The 18,787-nt window shown below is 37.5% G+C and overlaps 1 protein-coding gene and 1 long non-coding RNA gene across 19 annotated transcripts in view; both read right to left on the reverse strand.

The window, feature by feature from the left end:
- mocs1 (molybdenum cofactor synthesis 1) overlaps nt 1-9,525 on the reverse strand; it is a 269,565-nt gene extending 260,040 nt beyond the window's left edge. For 8 of the 17 annotated variants that reach the window (XR_012335344.1, XR_010544482.2, XR_012335342.1 and 5 more), the window contains exon 1: nt 8,849-9,383. Coding sequence is in view for 11 of the 17 variants with exons in the window: in XM_065288726.2 (XP_065144798.1) it covers nt 8,849-8,974 (126 nt within the window). In the remaining 6 variants the exon portion in view is untranslated. Of the gene's footprint in view, nt 1-8,848; nt 9,390-9,433 lie in introns of those variants that run through there. The other 9 variants (XM_073812498.1, XM_065288720.2, XR_012335341.1 and 6 more) reach the window with 8 other exon arrangements.
- A 1,391-nt stretch (nt 9,526-10,916) lies between these two features.
- Nucleotides 10,917-17,486, reverse strand: LOC135778251 (uncharacterized). Of its 2 annotated transcripts, none has more exons than XR_010544478.2 (4): nt 14,643-14,735; nt 14,193-14,337; nt 12,575-12,741; nt 10,917-12,314 (listed from the first exon to the last, which is right to left on the reverse strand). It is a non-coding gene; the product is annotated as an uncharacterized lncRNA (long non-coding RNA). The 2 variants fall into 2 exon arrangements; XR_010544477.2 differs by lacking the exon at nt 14,643-14,735 and adding an exon at nt 17,298-17,486 and having other exon boundaries at nt 10,918-12,314.
- Between the last annotated feature and the right edge of the window lie 1,301 nt (nt 17,487-18,787).

Genomic DNA, 18,787 nt, shown 5'->3' on the forward strand with positions numbered 1-18,787 from the left:
TTGGATGCTTGAGTAAAATGAGCCCACCCCCATGTCTCTAATGCTGCGTTCCAGGCAACCCGTAACCCGTAACTCACGAGTTCAAAACCACGCCTCACGACTCTGAACTGGGAGTACATCGATCTAGTACGAGTTCACGGGTGGGAAGTCACGGGTTTGACTGCCGTTCCAGTGCACTTTCACCGGTAGAAGGTTGTAAAAACACGAGTTACGGGCTGCCTGGAACGCATAAGGTCGTGAGTCGTGGTTTTGAAGTCGTAACTCACGGGTTTAAAAACCTGCCTCGAACGCACCATAAGACACTCTAAAGTGAAGATATTCCATCTGGGACGCTTTTATTCCCTTTTATGGGCATGTTTCCTGCCCCATTATAAGTCAATGGGAAATTTTGGGGGCCTCTTACACCCCAGCAGTACAGCTTACACCCCATTGTGATGTATGTTCTTACACAGCCTGTCAGCCTCCTTAAATGTGGTAAGCCAAAAGTTTCTACAAGTTTCTCACTCGCAGCTATGACCCGTCAAAGTTTGTCTCAATGTTAAGTCAATGGAAATTTTGGGGTGTTTCAGCGCCCCGTTTAGGAATTCGGAAGGTCCCATCAGTTAGAAAAGATATAGCAACTCGAGTCAGATCAGACCGAAGGTCTGTCCAAAGTTTGATGGCTGTAGCTTGAAAGCTCTAGGACGAGTTAGAGTTAGAAATTTTAGTCTCAGAAAAAGAATAATAATAATAAGTTTAAGTGCAACAACAGTATGTTGGCTTTCTCAAGCCAACATAATAATATCCCTGAGCAATAATAATAGTGATGCTTTGCATAAATGCAAGCACCACTAATAATAATAAGTTTAAGTGCAACAACAGTATGTTGGCTTTCTCAAGCCAACATAATAAAAATAATATCCCTGAGCAATAGTAATAGTGATGCCTTGCATAAATGCAAGCACCACTAATAATATCCCTGAGGAATAGTAATAGTGATGCCTTGCATAAATGCAAGCACCACTAATAATAATATCCCTGAGCAATAGTAATAGTGATGCTTTGCATAAATGCAAGCACCACTAATAATAACTAGATAGTAAAGTTTGAAGACAAACTTTAAGTTGGCTTGAGAAAGCCTGGCCTGAAAGTTTAAAACAGCTAGCATGATTTAGCATGAAGCAAACATAAGCTAGCATGAGTTAGCATGAAGCTAGCATGATTTTACATGAAGTTAGCATGATTTAACATGACGTTAGCATGATAATTTAACATCAAGCTAGCATGATTTAGCATAAAGCTAGCACAATTTAGCTAGCATGATTTAACATGAAACTAACAAGATGTAACATGAAGTTAGAAGGATGCTAGCATGATTAGCATGAAGCTAGCATAATGCTAACATGAATTAGCATGAAGCTAGCATGATGCTAACATGAATTAGCATGAGGCTAACATGAAGTACCATGAGGCTAACATGAATTAGCATGAGGCTAACATGAAGTACCATGAGGCTAACATGAATTAGCATGAGGCTAACATGAATTAGCATGATGCTACCATGATGCTAACATGAATTAGCATGAAGCTAGCATGATGCTAACATGAATTAGCATGAAGCTAGCATGATGCTAACATGAATTAGCATGAAGCTAGCATGATGCTAATACAAATTAGCATTAACATGACGCTAATACGAATTAGCATGAAGCTAGCATGGTGCTAATACGAATTAGCATGAAGCTAGCATGATGTTAACATGATGTTAACATGAATTAGCATGAAGCTAGCATGAGGCTAACATGAATTAGCATGATGCTACCATGATGCTAACATGAATTAGCATGAAGCTAGCATGATGCTAACATGAATTAGCATGAAGCTAGCATGATGCTAACATGAATTAGCATGAAGCTAGCATGATGCTAATACAAATTAGCATGAAGCTAGCATGACGCTAATACGAATTAGCATGAAGCTAGCATGGTGCTAATACGAATTAGCATGAAGCTAGCATGATGTTAACATGATGTTAACATGAATTAACATGAAGCTAGCATGATGCTAACATGAATTAGCATGAAGCTAGCATGATGTTATTACGAATTAGCATGAAGCTAGAATGATGTTAACATGATGCTAACATGAATTAGCATGAAGCTAGCATGATGCTAACATGAATTAGCATGAAGCTAGCATGATGCTAACATGAATTAGCATGAAGCTAGCATGATGTTTATACAAATTAGCATGAAGCTAGCATGACGCTAATACGAATTAGCATGAAGCTAGCATGGTGCTAATACGAATTAGCATGAAGCTAGCATGATGTTAACATGATGCTAACATGAATTAGCATGAAGCTAGCATGATGCTAACATGAATTAACATGAGGCTAACATGAATTAGCATGATGCTACCATGATGCTAACATGAATTAGCATGAAGCTAGCATGATGCTAACATGAATTAGCATGAAGCTAGCATGATGCTAATACAAATTAGCATGAAGCTAGCATGACGCTAATACGAATTAGCATGAAGCTAGCATGGTGCTAATACGAATTAACATGAAGCTAGCATGATGTTAACATGATGCTAACATGAATTAGCATGAGGTTAACATGAATTAGCATGATGCTACCATGATGCTAACATGAATTAGCATGAAGCTAGCATGATGCTAACATGAATTAGCATGAAGCTAGCATGATGCTAATACAAATTAGCATGAAGCTAGCATGACGCTAATACGAATTAGCATGAAGCTAGCATGATGTTAACATGATGCTAACATGAATTAGCATGAAGCTAGCATGATGCTAACATGAATTAGCATGAAGCTAGCATGATGTTAATACGAATTAGCATGAAGCTAGAATGATGTTAACATGATGCTAACATGAATTAGCATGAAGCTAGCATGATGCTAACATGAATTAGCATGAAGCTAGCATGATGCTAACATGAATTAACATGAAGCTACCATGATGCTAATACGAATTAGCATGAAGCTAGCATGATGCTAATACGAATTAGCATGAAGCTAGCATGATGTTAACATGATGCTAACATGAATCAACATAAAGATAGCATGATGCTAACATGAATTAGCATGAAGCTAGCATGATGCTAACATGAATTAGCATGAAGCTAGCATGATGTTAACATGAATTAACATGAAGCTAGCATGATGGTAACATGAATTAGCATAAAGCTAGCATGATGATAACATGAATTAGCATGAAGCTAGCATGATGTTAACATGAATTAGCATGAAGCTAGCATGATGCTAACATGAATTAACATGAAGCTAGCATGATGCTAACATGAATTAACATGAAGCTAGCATGATGCTAACATGAATTAGCATGAATCTAGCATGATGTTAATACGAATTAGCATGAAATTAGCATGAAGCTAACATGAATTAGCATGAAGCTAGCATGTTGCTAACATGAATTAGCATGAAGCTAGCATGATTTAACATGAAGTTAGCAAGATTTATTATGAAATTAGCATAAAGCTAGCATGAAACTAGCATAAAGCAAGTATGACTTAGCATGAAGCTAGCATTAAGCTAACATGACCCAAAGACCCAACCCCCATGTCTCTATGATGTTCAGATCCAGAGATATAAGGCTTTGTTTATTATGTTGCTAGGGTGCTCATATTTGGTTGCTAGGGGTGTGGCTTAATACCTCAATAAGAATCCTAAGAGACTGATTGGATGCCTGAGTAAAATGAGCCCACACCCATGTCTCTATGACACTCTGGTGCAAAGATATCCATCTTGGCTTTTTATAATGGTAGTCTATGGGAGATGTTGCTAGGGTACCTAAAATTGTTGCTAGGGGCGTGGCTTAATAGCTCTGGGACAACCCTGAGAGACTGATTGGATGACTGAGTAAAATGAGCCCCCCCCCATGTCTCTACGACACTCTAAAGTGAAGATATTCCATCTGGGACGCTTTTATTCCCTTATATGGGCATGTTTCCTGCCCCATTATAAGTCAATGGGAGATTTTGGGGGCCCCTTACACCCCAGGGGTACAGCTTACACCCCATTGTGATGTATGTTCTTACACAGCCTGTCAGACTCCTTAGATGTGGTAAGTCACAAGTTTCTACAAGTTTCTCACTCGCAGCTATGACCCGTCAAAGTTTGTCTCAATGTTAAGTCAATGGGAATTTTGGGGTCTTTGAGCGCCCCGTTTAGGAATTCGGAAGGTCCCATCAGTTAGAAAAGATATAGCAACTCGAGTCAGATCAGACTGAAGGTCTGACCTGAGTTTGGAGTATGTAGAGTTAAAGCTCTAGGAGGAGTTAGAGTCAGAAAATTTTGGATCGGAATAATAATAATAACTAGATAGAAAAGTTTGAAGACAAACTTTATGTTGGCTTGACAAAGCCTAGCCTGAACGTTTAAAACAGATTGAGAGAAATTTAAAACAAGTTTAGTTTAGGATTATAACTTTCCGTAAACATGATACCAAAAGTTACCATGTTAACATGTTTAGCACTAAGTTAGCATGATGTAAACATGAATTAGCATGAAGCTAGCATGATGCTAACATGAATTAGCATGAAGCTAACATGATGCTAACATGAATTAGCATGAAGCTAGCATGATGCTAACATGAATTAGCATGAAGCTAGCATGATGCTAACATGAATTAGCATGAAGCTAGCATGATGCTAACATAAATTAGCATGAAGCTAGCATGATGCTAACATTAATTAGCATGAAGCTAACATGATGCTAACATGAATTAGCATGAAGCTAACATGATGCTAACATGAATTAGCATGAAGCTAGCATGATGTTAACATGAATTAACATGAAGCTAGCATGATGTTAACATGAATTAGCATGATGCTAACATGAATTAGCATGAAGCTAGCATGATGCTAACATGAATTAGCATGAAGCTAGCATGAATTAGCATGAAGCAGCTAGCATGATGTTAACATGAATTAGCATGAAGCTAGCATGATGCTAACATGAATTAGCATTGTGCTAACATGAATTAGCATGAAGCTAGCATGATGCTAACATGAATTAGCATGATGCTAACATGAATTAGCATGAAGCTAGCATGATGGTAACATGAATTAGCATGAAGCTAGCATGATGCTAACATGAATTAGCATGAAGCTAGCATGATGGTAACATGAATAAACATGAAGCTAGCATGATGCTAACATGAATTAGCATGAAGCTAGCATTATGCTAACATGAATTAGCATGAAGCTAGCATTATGCTAACATGAATTAGCATGAAGCTAGCATGATGCTAACATGAATTAGCATGAAGCTAGCATGATGCTAACATGAATTAGCATGAAGCTAGCATGATGCTAACATGAATTAGCATGAAGCTAGCATGATGCTAGCATGATTAGCATGAAGCTAGCATGATGTTAGCATGAAGCAAGCACGATGCTAACATGATTAGCATGAAGCAAGCACGATGCTAACATGAATTAGCATGAAGCTAGCACGATGCTAACATGAATTAGCATGAAGCTAGCACGATGCTAACATGAATTAGCATGAAGCTAGCACGATGCTAACATGAATTAGCATGAAGCTAGCACGATGCTAACATGAATTAGCATGAAGCTAGCACGATGCTAACATGAATTAGCATGAAGCTAGCACGATGCTAACATGAATTAACATGAAGCTAGCACGATGCTAACATGAATTAACATGAAGCTAGCACGATGTTAACATGAATTAGCATGAAGCTAGCACCATGCTAACATGAATTAGCATGAAGCTAGCATGATGCTAGCATGATTAGCAGGAAGCTAGCATGATTAGCATGAAGCTAACATGAATTAGCATGAAGCTAGCACGACGCTAACATGAATTAGCACGAAGCTAGCACGACGCTAACATGAATTAGCACGAAGCTAGCACGACGCTAACATGAATTAGCACGAAGCTAGCACGACGCTAACATGAATTAGCACGAAGCTAGCACGACGCTAACATGAATTAGCACGAAGCTAGCACGATGCTAACATGAATTAGCACGAAGCTAGCACGATGCTAGCATGATTAGCACGAAGCTAGCACGATGCTAGCATGATTAGCACGAAGCTAGCACGATGCTAGCATGATTAGCACGGAGCTAGCACGATGTTAGCATGAAGCTAGCACGAAGCTAACATGAATTAGCATGAAGCTAGCACGACGCTAACATGAATTAGCATGAAGCTAGCACGACGCTAACATGAATTAGCATGAAGCTAGCACGACGCTAACATGAATTAGCATGAAGCTAGCACGACGCTAACATGAATTAGCATGAAGCTAGCACGACGCTAACATGAATTAGCATGAAGCTAGCACGACGCTAACATGAATTAGCATGAAGCTAGCACGACGCTAACATGAATTAGCATGAAGCTAGCACGACGCTAACATGAATTAGCATGAAGCTAGCACGACGCTAACATGAATTAGCATGAAGCTAGCACGACGCTAACATGAATTAGCATGAAGCTAGCACGACGCTAACATGAATTAGCATGAAGCTAGCACGACGCTAACATGAATTAGCATGAAGCTAGCACGACGCTAACATGAATTAGCATGAAGCTAGCACGACGCTAACATGAATTAGCATGAAGCTAGCACGACGCTAACATGAATTAGCATGAAGCTAGCACGACGCTAACATGAATTAGCATGAAGCTAGCACGACGCTAACATGAATTAGCATGAAGCTAGCACGACGCTAACATGAATTAGCATGAAGTTAGCACGACGCTAACATGAATTAGCATGAAGCTAGCACGACGCTAACATGAATTAGCATGAAGCTAGCACGACGCTAACATGAATTAGCATGAAGCTAGCACGACGCTAACATGAATTAGCATGAAGCTAGCACGACGCTAACATGAATTAGCATGAAGCTAGCACGACGCTAACATGAATTAGCATGAAGCTAGCACGACGCTAACATGAATTAGCATGAAGCTAGCACGATGCTAACATGAATTAGCATGAAGCTAGCATGAAGCTAACATGAATTAGCATGAAGCTAGCATGATTTATTATGAAATTAGCATAAAGCTAGCACGAAACTAGCATGAAGCTAGTATGACTTAGCATGGAGCTAGCATAAGGCTAACATGACCAAAAGACCCAACCCCCATGTCTCTATGATTTTCGGATCCAGAGATATAAGGCTTTGTTTATTATGTTGCTAGGGTGCTCATATTTGGTTGCTAGGGGCGTGGCTTAATACCTCAATAAGAATCCTCCGAGACTGATTGGATGCCTGAGTAAAATGAGCGCACCCCCATGTCTCTGTGACACTGTGCTGCAAAGATATCCATCTGGGCATTTTATAATGGCAGTCTATGGGATATGTTGCTAGGGTGCCCAAAAATGGTTGCTAGGGGCGTGGCTTAATAGCTATGGGGCGATCCTGAGAGACTGATTGGATGCCTGAGTAAAATGAGTCCACCCCCATGTCTCTATGACACTGTAAAGCGAAGATATTCCATCTGGGACGCTTTTATTCCCTTATATGGGCATGTTTCCTGCCCCGTTATAAGTCAATGGGGAATTTTGGGGGCCTCTTACACCCAAGGGGTACATCTTACACCCCAATGTGAGGTATGTTCTCACAGTGCCTGCCAGCCTCTTGAAAAGTGGTAACCCACAAGTTTCTACAAATTTCTCGCTTGCAGCTATGACCCGTCAAAGTTTGTCGCAATGTTAAGTAAATGGGACTTTTCCGAAGTTTAATGTCCCGTTTTAGGAATTCTGTAAGTCGGATCCCGTCAAAAAGATATAGCACACTTCTTTAGACCAGTCAGAATGTCCGTGGAAAATTTCGTGGATGTAGCTTGAAAGCTGTTGGACGAGTTAGCCGCAGAAATTTTAGTCTCAGAAGAAGAAGAAGAAGAAGAAGAAGAAGAAGAAGAAGAAGAAGAAGAAGAAGAAGAAGAAGAAGAAGAAGAAGAAGAAGAAGAAGAAGAAGAAGAAGAAGAAGAAGAAGAAGAAGAAGAAGAAGAAGAAGAAGAAGAAGAAGAAGAAGAAGAAGAAGAAGAAGAAGAAGTTTAAATACAATATCAGTATGTTGGCTTTGTCAAGCCAACATAATAAGTTTAAATAGCATTTCAGTAAGTTGGCTTTCACAAGCCAACTTAATAATAATAAGTTTAAGTGCAACAAAACTCAAGCCAACATAATAATAAGCTTAGATCGAAGAACAGTATGTTGGCTTTGTCAAGCCAACATAATAAAACAGACAAATACAATAGGTTTTCAGCACTTCGTGCTCGAAACCCTAATTAAAATATTGCCAGGTCGCATGTGCGAGTACAATGCTTTCGCTGTCCATACCCAAATCTGAAGTCCTGAGGTAAATGAACAACATATTTAGCAATGTGTAACATTTCGAGTAGCCTACATTAAACATTTTATGCTAAGCGTTTCTTTGTAAACTAACACATTTTACAACATACAAATGTGTTTTGTATAAACATTTCTTTTACCAGCCCAACAATGGTATAAAAGCATTTGGACTTAAATGTGGCTGAGGCGCGCATCCGCCATCCTATCCTAATCTCTTCACGTTTCACTAATTAATGCGTTTAGCGCCACCCCGAGGAGACATAAAGTAATGAGCCTGGGAACAACCACTATCAAAAATTTCAAACTTTAACAACATTAAATAAGATACTTGCACATTTTAAACAGAATTACTAATTAAGAATAGTTCTGAACATATGTAACTTACCTACTCTGCAACCTTGTGCAACAAGTAACACCAAACTTGTCTATTTTAAGTTACAAATCTAAGGTGTTTCCTGCAAGTGTATTAGCTGTCACACATACCTGCAGCAGTCTGTTTTCTTCACGTGCAATACTGGAGTACTGTTGAACTGTTCCCTTTGAGCAGACCTCAGCCGCGCTGTGTGCTCCTAAGATAAGACGGTAAAATCTACTGCAGTTTAAGGCCATCGCACTCACGAAACGTCAGGTCACACTGGATAAAACACATTATCTGAGCCTTATGTAGCTGCGTTAAAGTTGACCAGCAGTTCGCCTTGAATAATCACGAGGGGTTGTGGCTTTTTCAGCCAACCAGCGCCGAATTATTCTCATGGATTTCTGGGTAGTGAAGTTTAAGCGACTACGAACTACAAACTGGTTGTCGTCGCATGCCAATTGTGCTGCGTCATGGTTCACACTGACAATGTACACATTTTTATGTCAGATGTATTTAAACGTGTGTATCTTTACCCCAAGAAATTAACCCATTTAACAATAGTGACCGTAAGGTTTACAAATGTTACTGAATGTAATCAATTTCCTGTAATATTGAAAATGAAATAAAAAGGGTCCCGGTTAAGTGTGTCTCATAGTTCAGTTTAGTACATGACACCCAGAGCCGTATAATAAGAGAGTTACGACACTCACATAGGCTGAATCCGAAACCGCATACTGCCATACTATATAGTAGGCAAAAAGCAGTAGGCGAACGAATGGTATGTCCGAAACCTCAGTATACGTAAAAGGGTAGGCGAGAATTAGCGGGATTTTGGACTATTTCTCGCGAGATTCAGAGGCACGTGTAGTATTGTCCGAAACCGCCTACTTACTGAAAATGTAGTAGGGGAAATATGGAAGGCCGTGAAGCTCAAAAACGCGCGAAATCTTACACGTAAACAACACGTAAACAACGTGTTGTTTGCGCGTAGAATACGTGTTGTTTGCGCGTAGAATACGTGTTGTTTGCGCGTAGAATACGCGTCGATTTTTCACACGTAAACAACACATATTCTACGCGCAAACAACGCGTATTCTACGCGTTGTTTACGTGTGAAAATTCGCGCGATTTTGGCCCTCGTGGCAACATGACCAGTTTCAACGAGTGAGCCTGATGAGTTCCTATTGGCTGCTGGGCAGTTGGGTTAAACCATTACTGTAGGCTTAGGGGGTTCCCGTCCATTTCTAGGCTATGACACCAAAATGCAAGTAAAATGCTAAGGATCAACTTATTTCTTTGTGCTTTTTCCTTCTTACACGTTGGCTATAATGTAAAATACTGCAAATAAAATATAAGATTGTCTATACTTATACAAATTGCCCACCTTGTTGTCAAGCACTATGTACATTAACTGAAACTTCACTCACTTCTCTTATAAGGCTCAGTGGTGTGTGGTTGGTGACACCTGCATTTGGTGTGGTAGACCCGGGTTCGATTCTACCTTTTGCCAAGCAAGTTTAATTTTTGCTTTTGCTATCCCTGATCAGATTCCAAAAGCATATATATATATATATATATATATATATATGGAAGGTGGAAAAAAAGCACTTCACTGGTACTTCATAATATCTGGCAGGGTTTGCTTGTAAGTGTATATGGAGGGTTTAAAATGTCTCAGTAAAGACACGTTACTAAGCCTATTGCTTGCACATTTGGTGTATGTGCACTTGGAGATAACATTAATCAGAAAGATAACATCAGTCAGTGATATGTAAGAGCCACCCTGCACTTGTTAGAAAGACACATGGAATTTTAACCATTTCAGTCGCTTGTGGTGGGCAAGCTTCTCTCTTTTTACTATCACAGATCAGATTAGAGAAAGACATTTTCAATGCAAAAAAGAATTATGTCTAAAGTGGAAATAAAGTGCTTCGCTGGTACTTAATAATGAAGTGTTTATCTGGTAGTCCTATTGTTTGTACTATAAGCACTCTTTCAGTTTGACCAATACCGTCTGTACAACAACTGCATAATGTTGTAAAGGGTGCAGGTATATATTAAATTAATAAAAAATAAGCCACTACATGGTAGTACTATGATTGTGTTTAAATGTTAAAATATTTATATATAAATTTATAACGTATACATGTTCATCAGTAGAAAAACTGTTTTTCTTTGGGAAAATTAAATGTCTTGAAAATGAATACAGACAGTTTTGTACACTTTCTTTATTGTCATCTGAACTTAGTTTAGTTAGTTTGTAACTGCCGATTTAAAATGATGCACTGCAGCACACATAAGCATACATATATTCACATTTAGAACATCAAGAAGGGTGTGACATAAGATTTAAAAACCAAACAATCAAACATTAGCATGTAGAACACCAATGCCCGGTTTCACAGATAAGGCTTAAGGCAAAACTAAAATGAATGTTTCAGCTGTCTTAACTGAATATAACTTGCACTGAGATATCTGAAAGCATGTATTTGGAAAAATGTGTTATTAACCAACCAACCAAATTTGCATGCAAAACACCAAGTAATTAAACTAAGTTATCAAAATCTTGGAAAAATAGGCAGTATTTTGTGCTCTCAAACGGTGGTGGTATGTACGCCGTCAAAGCTGAAACAACACCCACTTACTGTTTCTCAACTTTCAAATACCACTTCAACCTGAATGGATGGTCACAATTGTGTTAGGGGCGGGGCCACGCTGGGTGGCTCAAGTGCATTATCGAGCAACCATTTTAGGACCATCTAAAATATCCTGAACTCAGAAATACACAATCTTTACTCTGCAATTCAGAACTACGTAGTTTATAGTCTTTGTTGTGTATTTCTGCAATACATTTTTTAAACATTTATAATGTGTTCAGAAACAATTTTTTTAAATTGACTTTACAGGGACTTAAGAAAACATTCAAATTTGTAAACATGTTAAGATTAAGTAGTTTCCATCACTGTGCCACAATGAGTTGGGACCTGCAACATAGTAGGTTCTTCGGTGCAGTCTTTGGGCCAACGCTCTACGTGCAGCTCCAGTTGGGTTACTTGTTTAATAAAAACAAGAGAAAAATTATAGGACAACAAAGTACAGCGGCTCAGATTAAACCGTACTAGTGAGCGGAGTAATAATGTAATGTAACTCTTTAAGTTAAGCTAATGTCAGCCGACCCCAAGGGGTTTAAAAAACTCCTAGGAAAAAACCCTTATAGGGGAAAAAGTCACTGGGAGAAAGAAAACCCTTGAGAGAGACCCAGACCTAGCTGATCCTAGAAAATATATACTATATATTGAATAGGCCTTCTATATTCATAAAATGTATGGGAATTATTGTTAAAGGTTAAATCATTTAAATTAAAAGTTAAAGTAAGTGGTTGGTTGTCACTAAGCAGAATTACGCGATCCAATAAAAAACTATACTATACGATTTATTAAGAATTAAAACATTTAGAAATGAAGGGAAGCAGCGGGTGGTCGCTGGTCAGCCATTGGCAGGGCATCACGATGATGGGAGGCCAGTAGATCATGGTGTGATGAGCTTCATGGCAGCAGGAACTGGGTCTGTCAGTCTCAGTGTCCTTGGGTTCTAGGACGAGACAGGGAAAGAGAAACAAAATCCTATTAGCATAAGTCATCACATATAATGCAAGTGTCATACGGTATAATGGATGAAAGTGTGCTCTGTTCCAGAAAAGCTAACTATTGCGGCATACGTATATTTAATAGGCGAATTATGTGAATCCTTTGTTAAAGAGATGTGTCTGTAGTGTAGACTTAAATTGAACATTGTTGGGCAAAACATTCCAAAGCTTGGGACCTAATTAGGTAAAAAGTATTAACTCTAACCATACAGTCCAAGTCTCCTTTGCGGCACTCGAATATTTATAGCTGCAAGCCTGGACCGAACAGCATTTGCCCCAATCTTCTAATTTTCTCCAACCAAATTCTGAACAATATCATAAAGTTGGGAATCTGAAAGGTGTGAATCTCTCAAGACAGAAAAGTTGAACTCTCTAGGAAAGAAAAGAAAGATTTCATTGTAAGTGTATTGGCTTTTTGATGAACATGACAAAAGAAACATCTGATACAGACAACTAGGACAGCTATAATAGAGAAGCATTTAAGACAAACTCCTTTCAAAATGTTCTATAAAACGACTTTACAATTTATACTTTTAAATATCTTAAAAGCATGCTTTAACAATACTGTAATATATATGTATTGCAAAACTATAAAAATTATAGTTCTTTATAATTTTGCTTAAAATAATAAGAAGAGTTCATGTTCCCCAAATCAGCATATTACAATGATTTTGAGGGATCTTGTGACAATGAAAACTGGAGTAATGGCTGATGAAAATTCACTGCTGTCAGATGTTGCACATATAAATGACTTTGACTTTGAAAAGCATTGTTTGTAAAGTTGAATTAGTTAATAAAATAATAGTCTGATTAAACAAGTCATGCTGCATGTGGTACCTGATATTGCTATGACAAACACAAGTCCACAAACAAAATAAATCGAAGTGCAGAACAAATGGTTCACACTAGGGCTGCACGATTTGGGTAATTTTTCCCATTGCGGTTATTCGTGGTAATATTGCGATGTGCGGTTGCGATTATAATAAATGGTATCATGAGTCAACTTGATGGGTTTTAAGGAAAATACACACACAGTTTAGTGGTAATGCGTATTTGAAAAACTAGTGTCAGTAATCTTAAATCCAAAATACCGCCATACAACAGACATAGAGTTTTTTTTAGCTACCAGATCACTGTCAACCTCCTCTGCATCCATCTTCGCTCTGGTATTTCCACGCTGCGCACACACAAGTGACAACGCACGCCACACACGTTCATGCCACACGTGCACTGCCTTTTTTGTTAGTTTTTCTGTCTTTTTTAAACAGCAAGGAAAATCTTCAAACTGTTATCAGAAAGTTTGTGTTAACAAGTCCACACATTTATTTATTTAATATAATTGCAACATTTTGCTGTCATATAATTGCACAGGCTGACATTGCGATTGCGATGCGATTAATTGTGCAGCACTAGTTCACACTGTAGTCACTACTAAGATAAATGATTAACTAATCAGTAGGTATAACATACTGATGTTTAGGTTTAAGTAAAAATTACTTATGCAGTTAATTATTTAATAATTAATATTACACTCTGTAAAAGCAAGTGTTAATTTTTTTACACATTTTTTGTGTTATGCGCTTTAACACATTATGTGCAGTTTCAACATATTATGTGTCACTTTGTGTTAAAATAAATAAAAGTGACAACACTTGTATTTAAAGTAACACAAAATGTGTTGTTCCAATAATAACAGAGATTTGTCTGTTTTGGGACAATGCATTTAGTGTGTTGTCCCAAAACTAACACTGTTTGTGTTGTTTCTAACATCAAAACAACATTTTTAATCTGTTTAGAGTGTAGAATGCAATTCTCCATATTACCATATAGAAAGTGCCCCATTTAACTCTTGTGGATATGTTATTGACTGCTGCAGTACTTTGGTCGGGGAGTTGGGAGTCATCAGATTTGGTCATGTATTGCACAAGAGTGACCATTTTCACATAGTGGTGTACTTGAGGTAGTTTTCTGAAACATGATAACAGAAATAATAAATAATGATTGTCTAAATATAACACGTAAAAAACATAAGAGATTACAAACATCAATGATAAACAACTAACTTTACCATTAAGTTACACAACGTACTGATATATGACCAATAAATATCAGCATAAGATAATAACAAACTGCATAATGAAGTAACTACTACAAAACAACAATAATAAATTGAATATTATACTGTATTGTTAATAAAGCAATAATTAAGCAGAAATGTTGCACTTTTGAATGAATAAACAAGTAAACATTAAACATATTAGTAGTGATGTTACGTCTGACACCGAAGCTTCGATGCTTGCTTCAGACTCGAAAAGTCCTCGCAATGAACCACTGTTTCGGAGCTTGTATCGTTACGTCACTAGTCACGTGAAATACGATGTCTGAAGCAAACACAGACTGCGTTTACATGCAGCCAATAACCCGTTCAAATCCGGAATATTAGCAAAAACCCGGTCGCGCACGTCCATGTAAACACCGGCAAAAACCCGAATATGCTCATATTCCTGTTTTTAAAATCCCGAATATTACCCCTGGGTTACCTCTTTTCTAACCCGAAATTTTGGTCATGTAAACGCGCATCGGGATATTCCCATCAAAAGGAACATTGATTTGTGTACTGCGCATGTTCTATTCGCAAGGAATCTTGGTCTTTTGAGTAGAGAAACTTCTTGTATGCGCCAAAAAAACCCGCAGGGAGTAGAAGTAAGCATGGCGAGAGAGATGCGCCACACTTTTAGAGCGAGGAGGAAACCAATTGCAACAACCGCGTTTTTCACGTTAAATTAATATATAGCTATTCTTGTTTTTCAAAGCATACATGTATAATAAAGGCCAAATAGATTGGCAATAGTTATGAGAGTAACTTGTTTTTTTTTTTGCGTGAATTTGAATTCAAAATGTAATACTATGCTATTCATATTTCGTTAAATACAGAATGTGTGAAAAAGTTAAAGATGACAGAATAACTGTAGCGTCGTCTGCATCTTGATGCAGTTTCTAAGATTAAAATTACTTTAATTTAACTGATCAACACAAATACAAAGTGGCATAATATAACTGATTGCTTACCAGCACTTAAAATAAAAACCTTAGGTTTTTTCTTTGTACACAGCGTCCGCTCCGTGGATAAGGATGTTGCAATAACGCCGGCGGCTTTATTATTAACTGACTGAATACTTATACCTGACATTTAGATATGAAAGTTTATCATCAACAGTACCTGCGTGAAACATTATGAACATTGGTGATCATCTGCCGACTCGACTATTTCTGCACGTTCTCAGTCCGCTTAATTAACGGCTTTTCGTTCAATCCGCGTGAGGTAAACATTTTTGTTCTGTACTTTTTTACTTGCATGTATTTCTACATATTTTCGGCCAAGTAACACTCAGAATATAATGTAAGTTATTATAGATAGCATATAAGCTTGTTCTGAAAGGATGACAATTATAAAAATGATCCATCCAGCTTAATTTAGCCAAAATAATGATTTATTAGTTTTCATACTTTATAGATGTTAATTTATCTACTAATATATTATTGAAAATGCCATAAATAAATATTCATTGCCTTCTGTAAGCTATTGCATTCGTTTTGTTTTGTACATTTATAGTTGCATGAATACTGTCTAATTTTAATTTCTTTAAGACACTGTTGTGTTCTGTAGCCTATTTACCGATGCTCTGTAAATATGCACTTAAAAAACCTTCTTGTTAGAAAATCGTTCTTCAAAAAGTATATTTAGCTGAAGCCTAGTATAGCTTGTTAATCTTTTTCTCATAAAAGGAAAGACATGTAACTTAGCCTACCCTGCTTCTACATCGGTGCAGCTTGTTCTGGATTTAAATAATAATTTTATTTTAGTAAATGAAGGCGGTAAAACCGCATTGCGCAATAGTGAGCCACGCAAAATCACCGCATTTACCTTTTAATCACAGTTTACATCGGGATATTGCCAATTCCATGTATACAGGGGTAACTCTCTCTGCTCACGCATGTAAACGGATTATTCCGAATGTTTCAGAAACCCGAAACCCGACCTTAACCTGATCATAACCCGAATATTTACAGCATGTAAACGTAGTCACACTGGTTCATTTCTCTAGTAAACCACACGACATGCTTTGACAGCCCAATCCGGCGTTGACAGGTTTGAAACTTGGCGGCTTTATTTTTCACGCAAGTGAAGCCAAACCATAGAAAAGCTTTCTAAACAATTTTGTGTACTCCAGCATCTGTTTCATGCGAGAGAATATTCTCCAAAGCTGGTGAATTTGTAAAAAAAAAAATCGCCCACATCACCAAATGTATAGCCTAACGTTAGGCTATATTATAAAATTATTAAAAATATAAACATGTATTATAATTAATATTATATTTCTGAATAAAAACCACAACATTTAATGAATACCCTCCTCCACATTATCCAAGCCCTGTCCAGTTGCCCTCTGCCACATTATAAATACATTTTTAAATGCATAAATGCCCAGTTAGTAAGTTGTAGAGTGCTGTATCCTACAGCTAAATATTCACACACAAACACATCTCAGGCTCAATGTTTTATTGAGGGTTTGAAACATGAACACAGTGTCAAAGCTCTGACAGCCAAAATGGGGCGGGTACATTACTTGCATTGTCAGCTTTGTTGCATTACATTTAATTCACCAGCAGATGGTGGTGTGCATTTTCTGTTTGAATGAAGCTTCGAGTAATGAACCATTTTCGGCACAATTGTATCGGAAAGCAAGAATGCTTCGAAACGCTTCATTTGGCCATCACTACATATTAGCCGCGATGCTAACGGCACTAATCTGCTCATAAAACATTATCAAATTTCACTCAAACAGATCTCGGTGCATCAAAGTTAACACAGCTGCGGTACATTGTAATAATCTGCATTGACAACAACAACATAGAAGAAAACTTACTTGTCACGGACTTTCACTTCCACATGAACGCTACATATGAATTCTGCATATGAATCCGCGATCTGACTGCTACCACGGTGAGTTCTTCTTCTGGTGTTTAATGGCGGTTTGGCACACCAATAAACAAGTGATTACCGCCACCTACCGATCTGGCGTGTGGAGTGAACAGATTTGGAAAAAAGAAATACAAAAAAATATCTTGTTCTTGTGTTTTACAGGTATTTCATTACTAATGAATGTACTCTTGATTGTCTTGACTCGTTTCCTACCAATAATTTTAAAGAACCATTCTTGTCTTTACGGTGAGTTCTTTGCTCGAAACACTGCCCAGATAGCACACGTACGTCTCAGATACGTCTTGTAAAGATCTTTACATCTGCTGACGATCGTCTTTGAATAATACGTCTTCCATATCTCTACAAGACGTATTTAAGATCTTAAAAAAATTCTAAATCCTACCTGCCTGCAATGCATCTCCGTTTGGTCTTGAATCCGATCAAACGCAGACGAATCAGCAAAGACCTCAAACTCATTTCATTTTTTAAATAAATGTCTTGTTTAATTGTTTAAAAAATATAGTCAACATGTTTTTAAGGGTTGGCATTAATTTTGAAACAAAAAATATAATTAAATATAATTAATAAAACCCCATATCACGTATAATAAAAAACAATGTAGACATTTTGCGTTTAATCCAAAACGTTAAAAAGGCACTTACCGTAGATAAAGCACCATGCACAAGAAAAGGTGATCTCATACTCTTTCTGACTACAAAATATTAACAAATACAAAACACACAAGAACATCATTGCCAACAGCCACTGCCCCTCTGACTGTTTTATCAGTCTGAAATGAAAAAAGTTATACATTTAATTAAATAAAACAATTGCCAACAAGCTGATTATCTTAAGGTGACCCTGCTTACTGCAATTCCTGCTTATTATAATTACTGGGTGTGACTCACATTAAGTGTGTTTGTCAACAGTTATATATCTAAGGTTGAAACTTTTGATAGTTTTTGACCCCACGCCATCCATTGAAATTGTGTAACACACCTTGCATTTTCACAACATTTAGTTTTAAAAATCATCTGAACAAACTCTGAGCAAACCAAAGGTGATATTGAGAATGTTTATATAGATGAAGAAACCTCATAAAAAATTGAAAACACAATACACAATCATTTGACCAGGTTTAATCCAGCATCACAGCATGAATTATATTGACTAGTTTGTTTACCAAATTTGAATAAAATGTTTAACCTATGTGTTAATATGATTACAGCCACAGTGTAACAAAATACTGCAAAGCTATTGATCACATTCTTACTTCACCAGACCCAAAGCTGATCAGGACACTTTAAGAGCACTGTAACGTAGTAACTGCTGAAAGAACCATGTAATACTGTGAATATAATGACAAACTGTTCCATAACACTTAGATGTGACTTTAATTACAATACAACATACTCTTTCTCATACTCAGGGTTT

Source organism: Paramisgurnus dabryanus, chromosome 17, assembly GCF_030506205.2.
Source record: "Paramisgurnus dabryanus chromosome 17, PD_genome_1.1, whole genome shotgun sequence".
NCBI lineage: Eukaryota > Metazoa > Chordata > Actinopteri > Cypriniformes > Cobitidae > Paramisgurnus > Paramisgurnus dabryanus.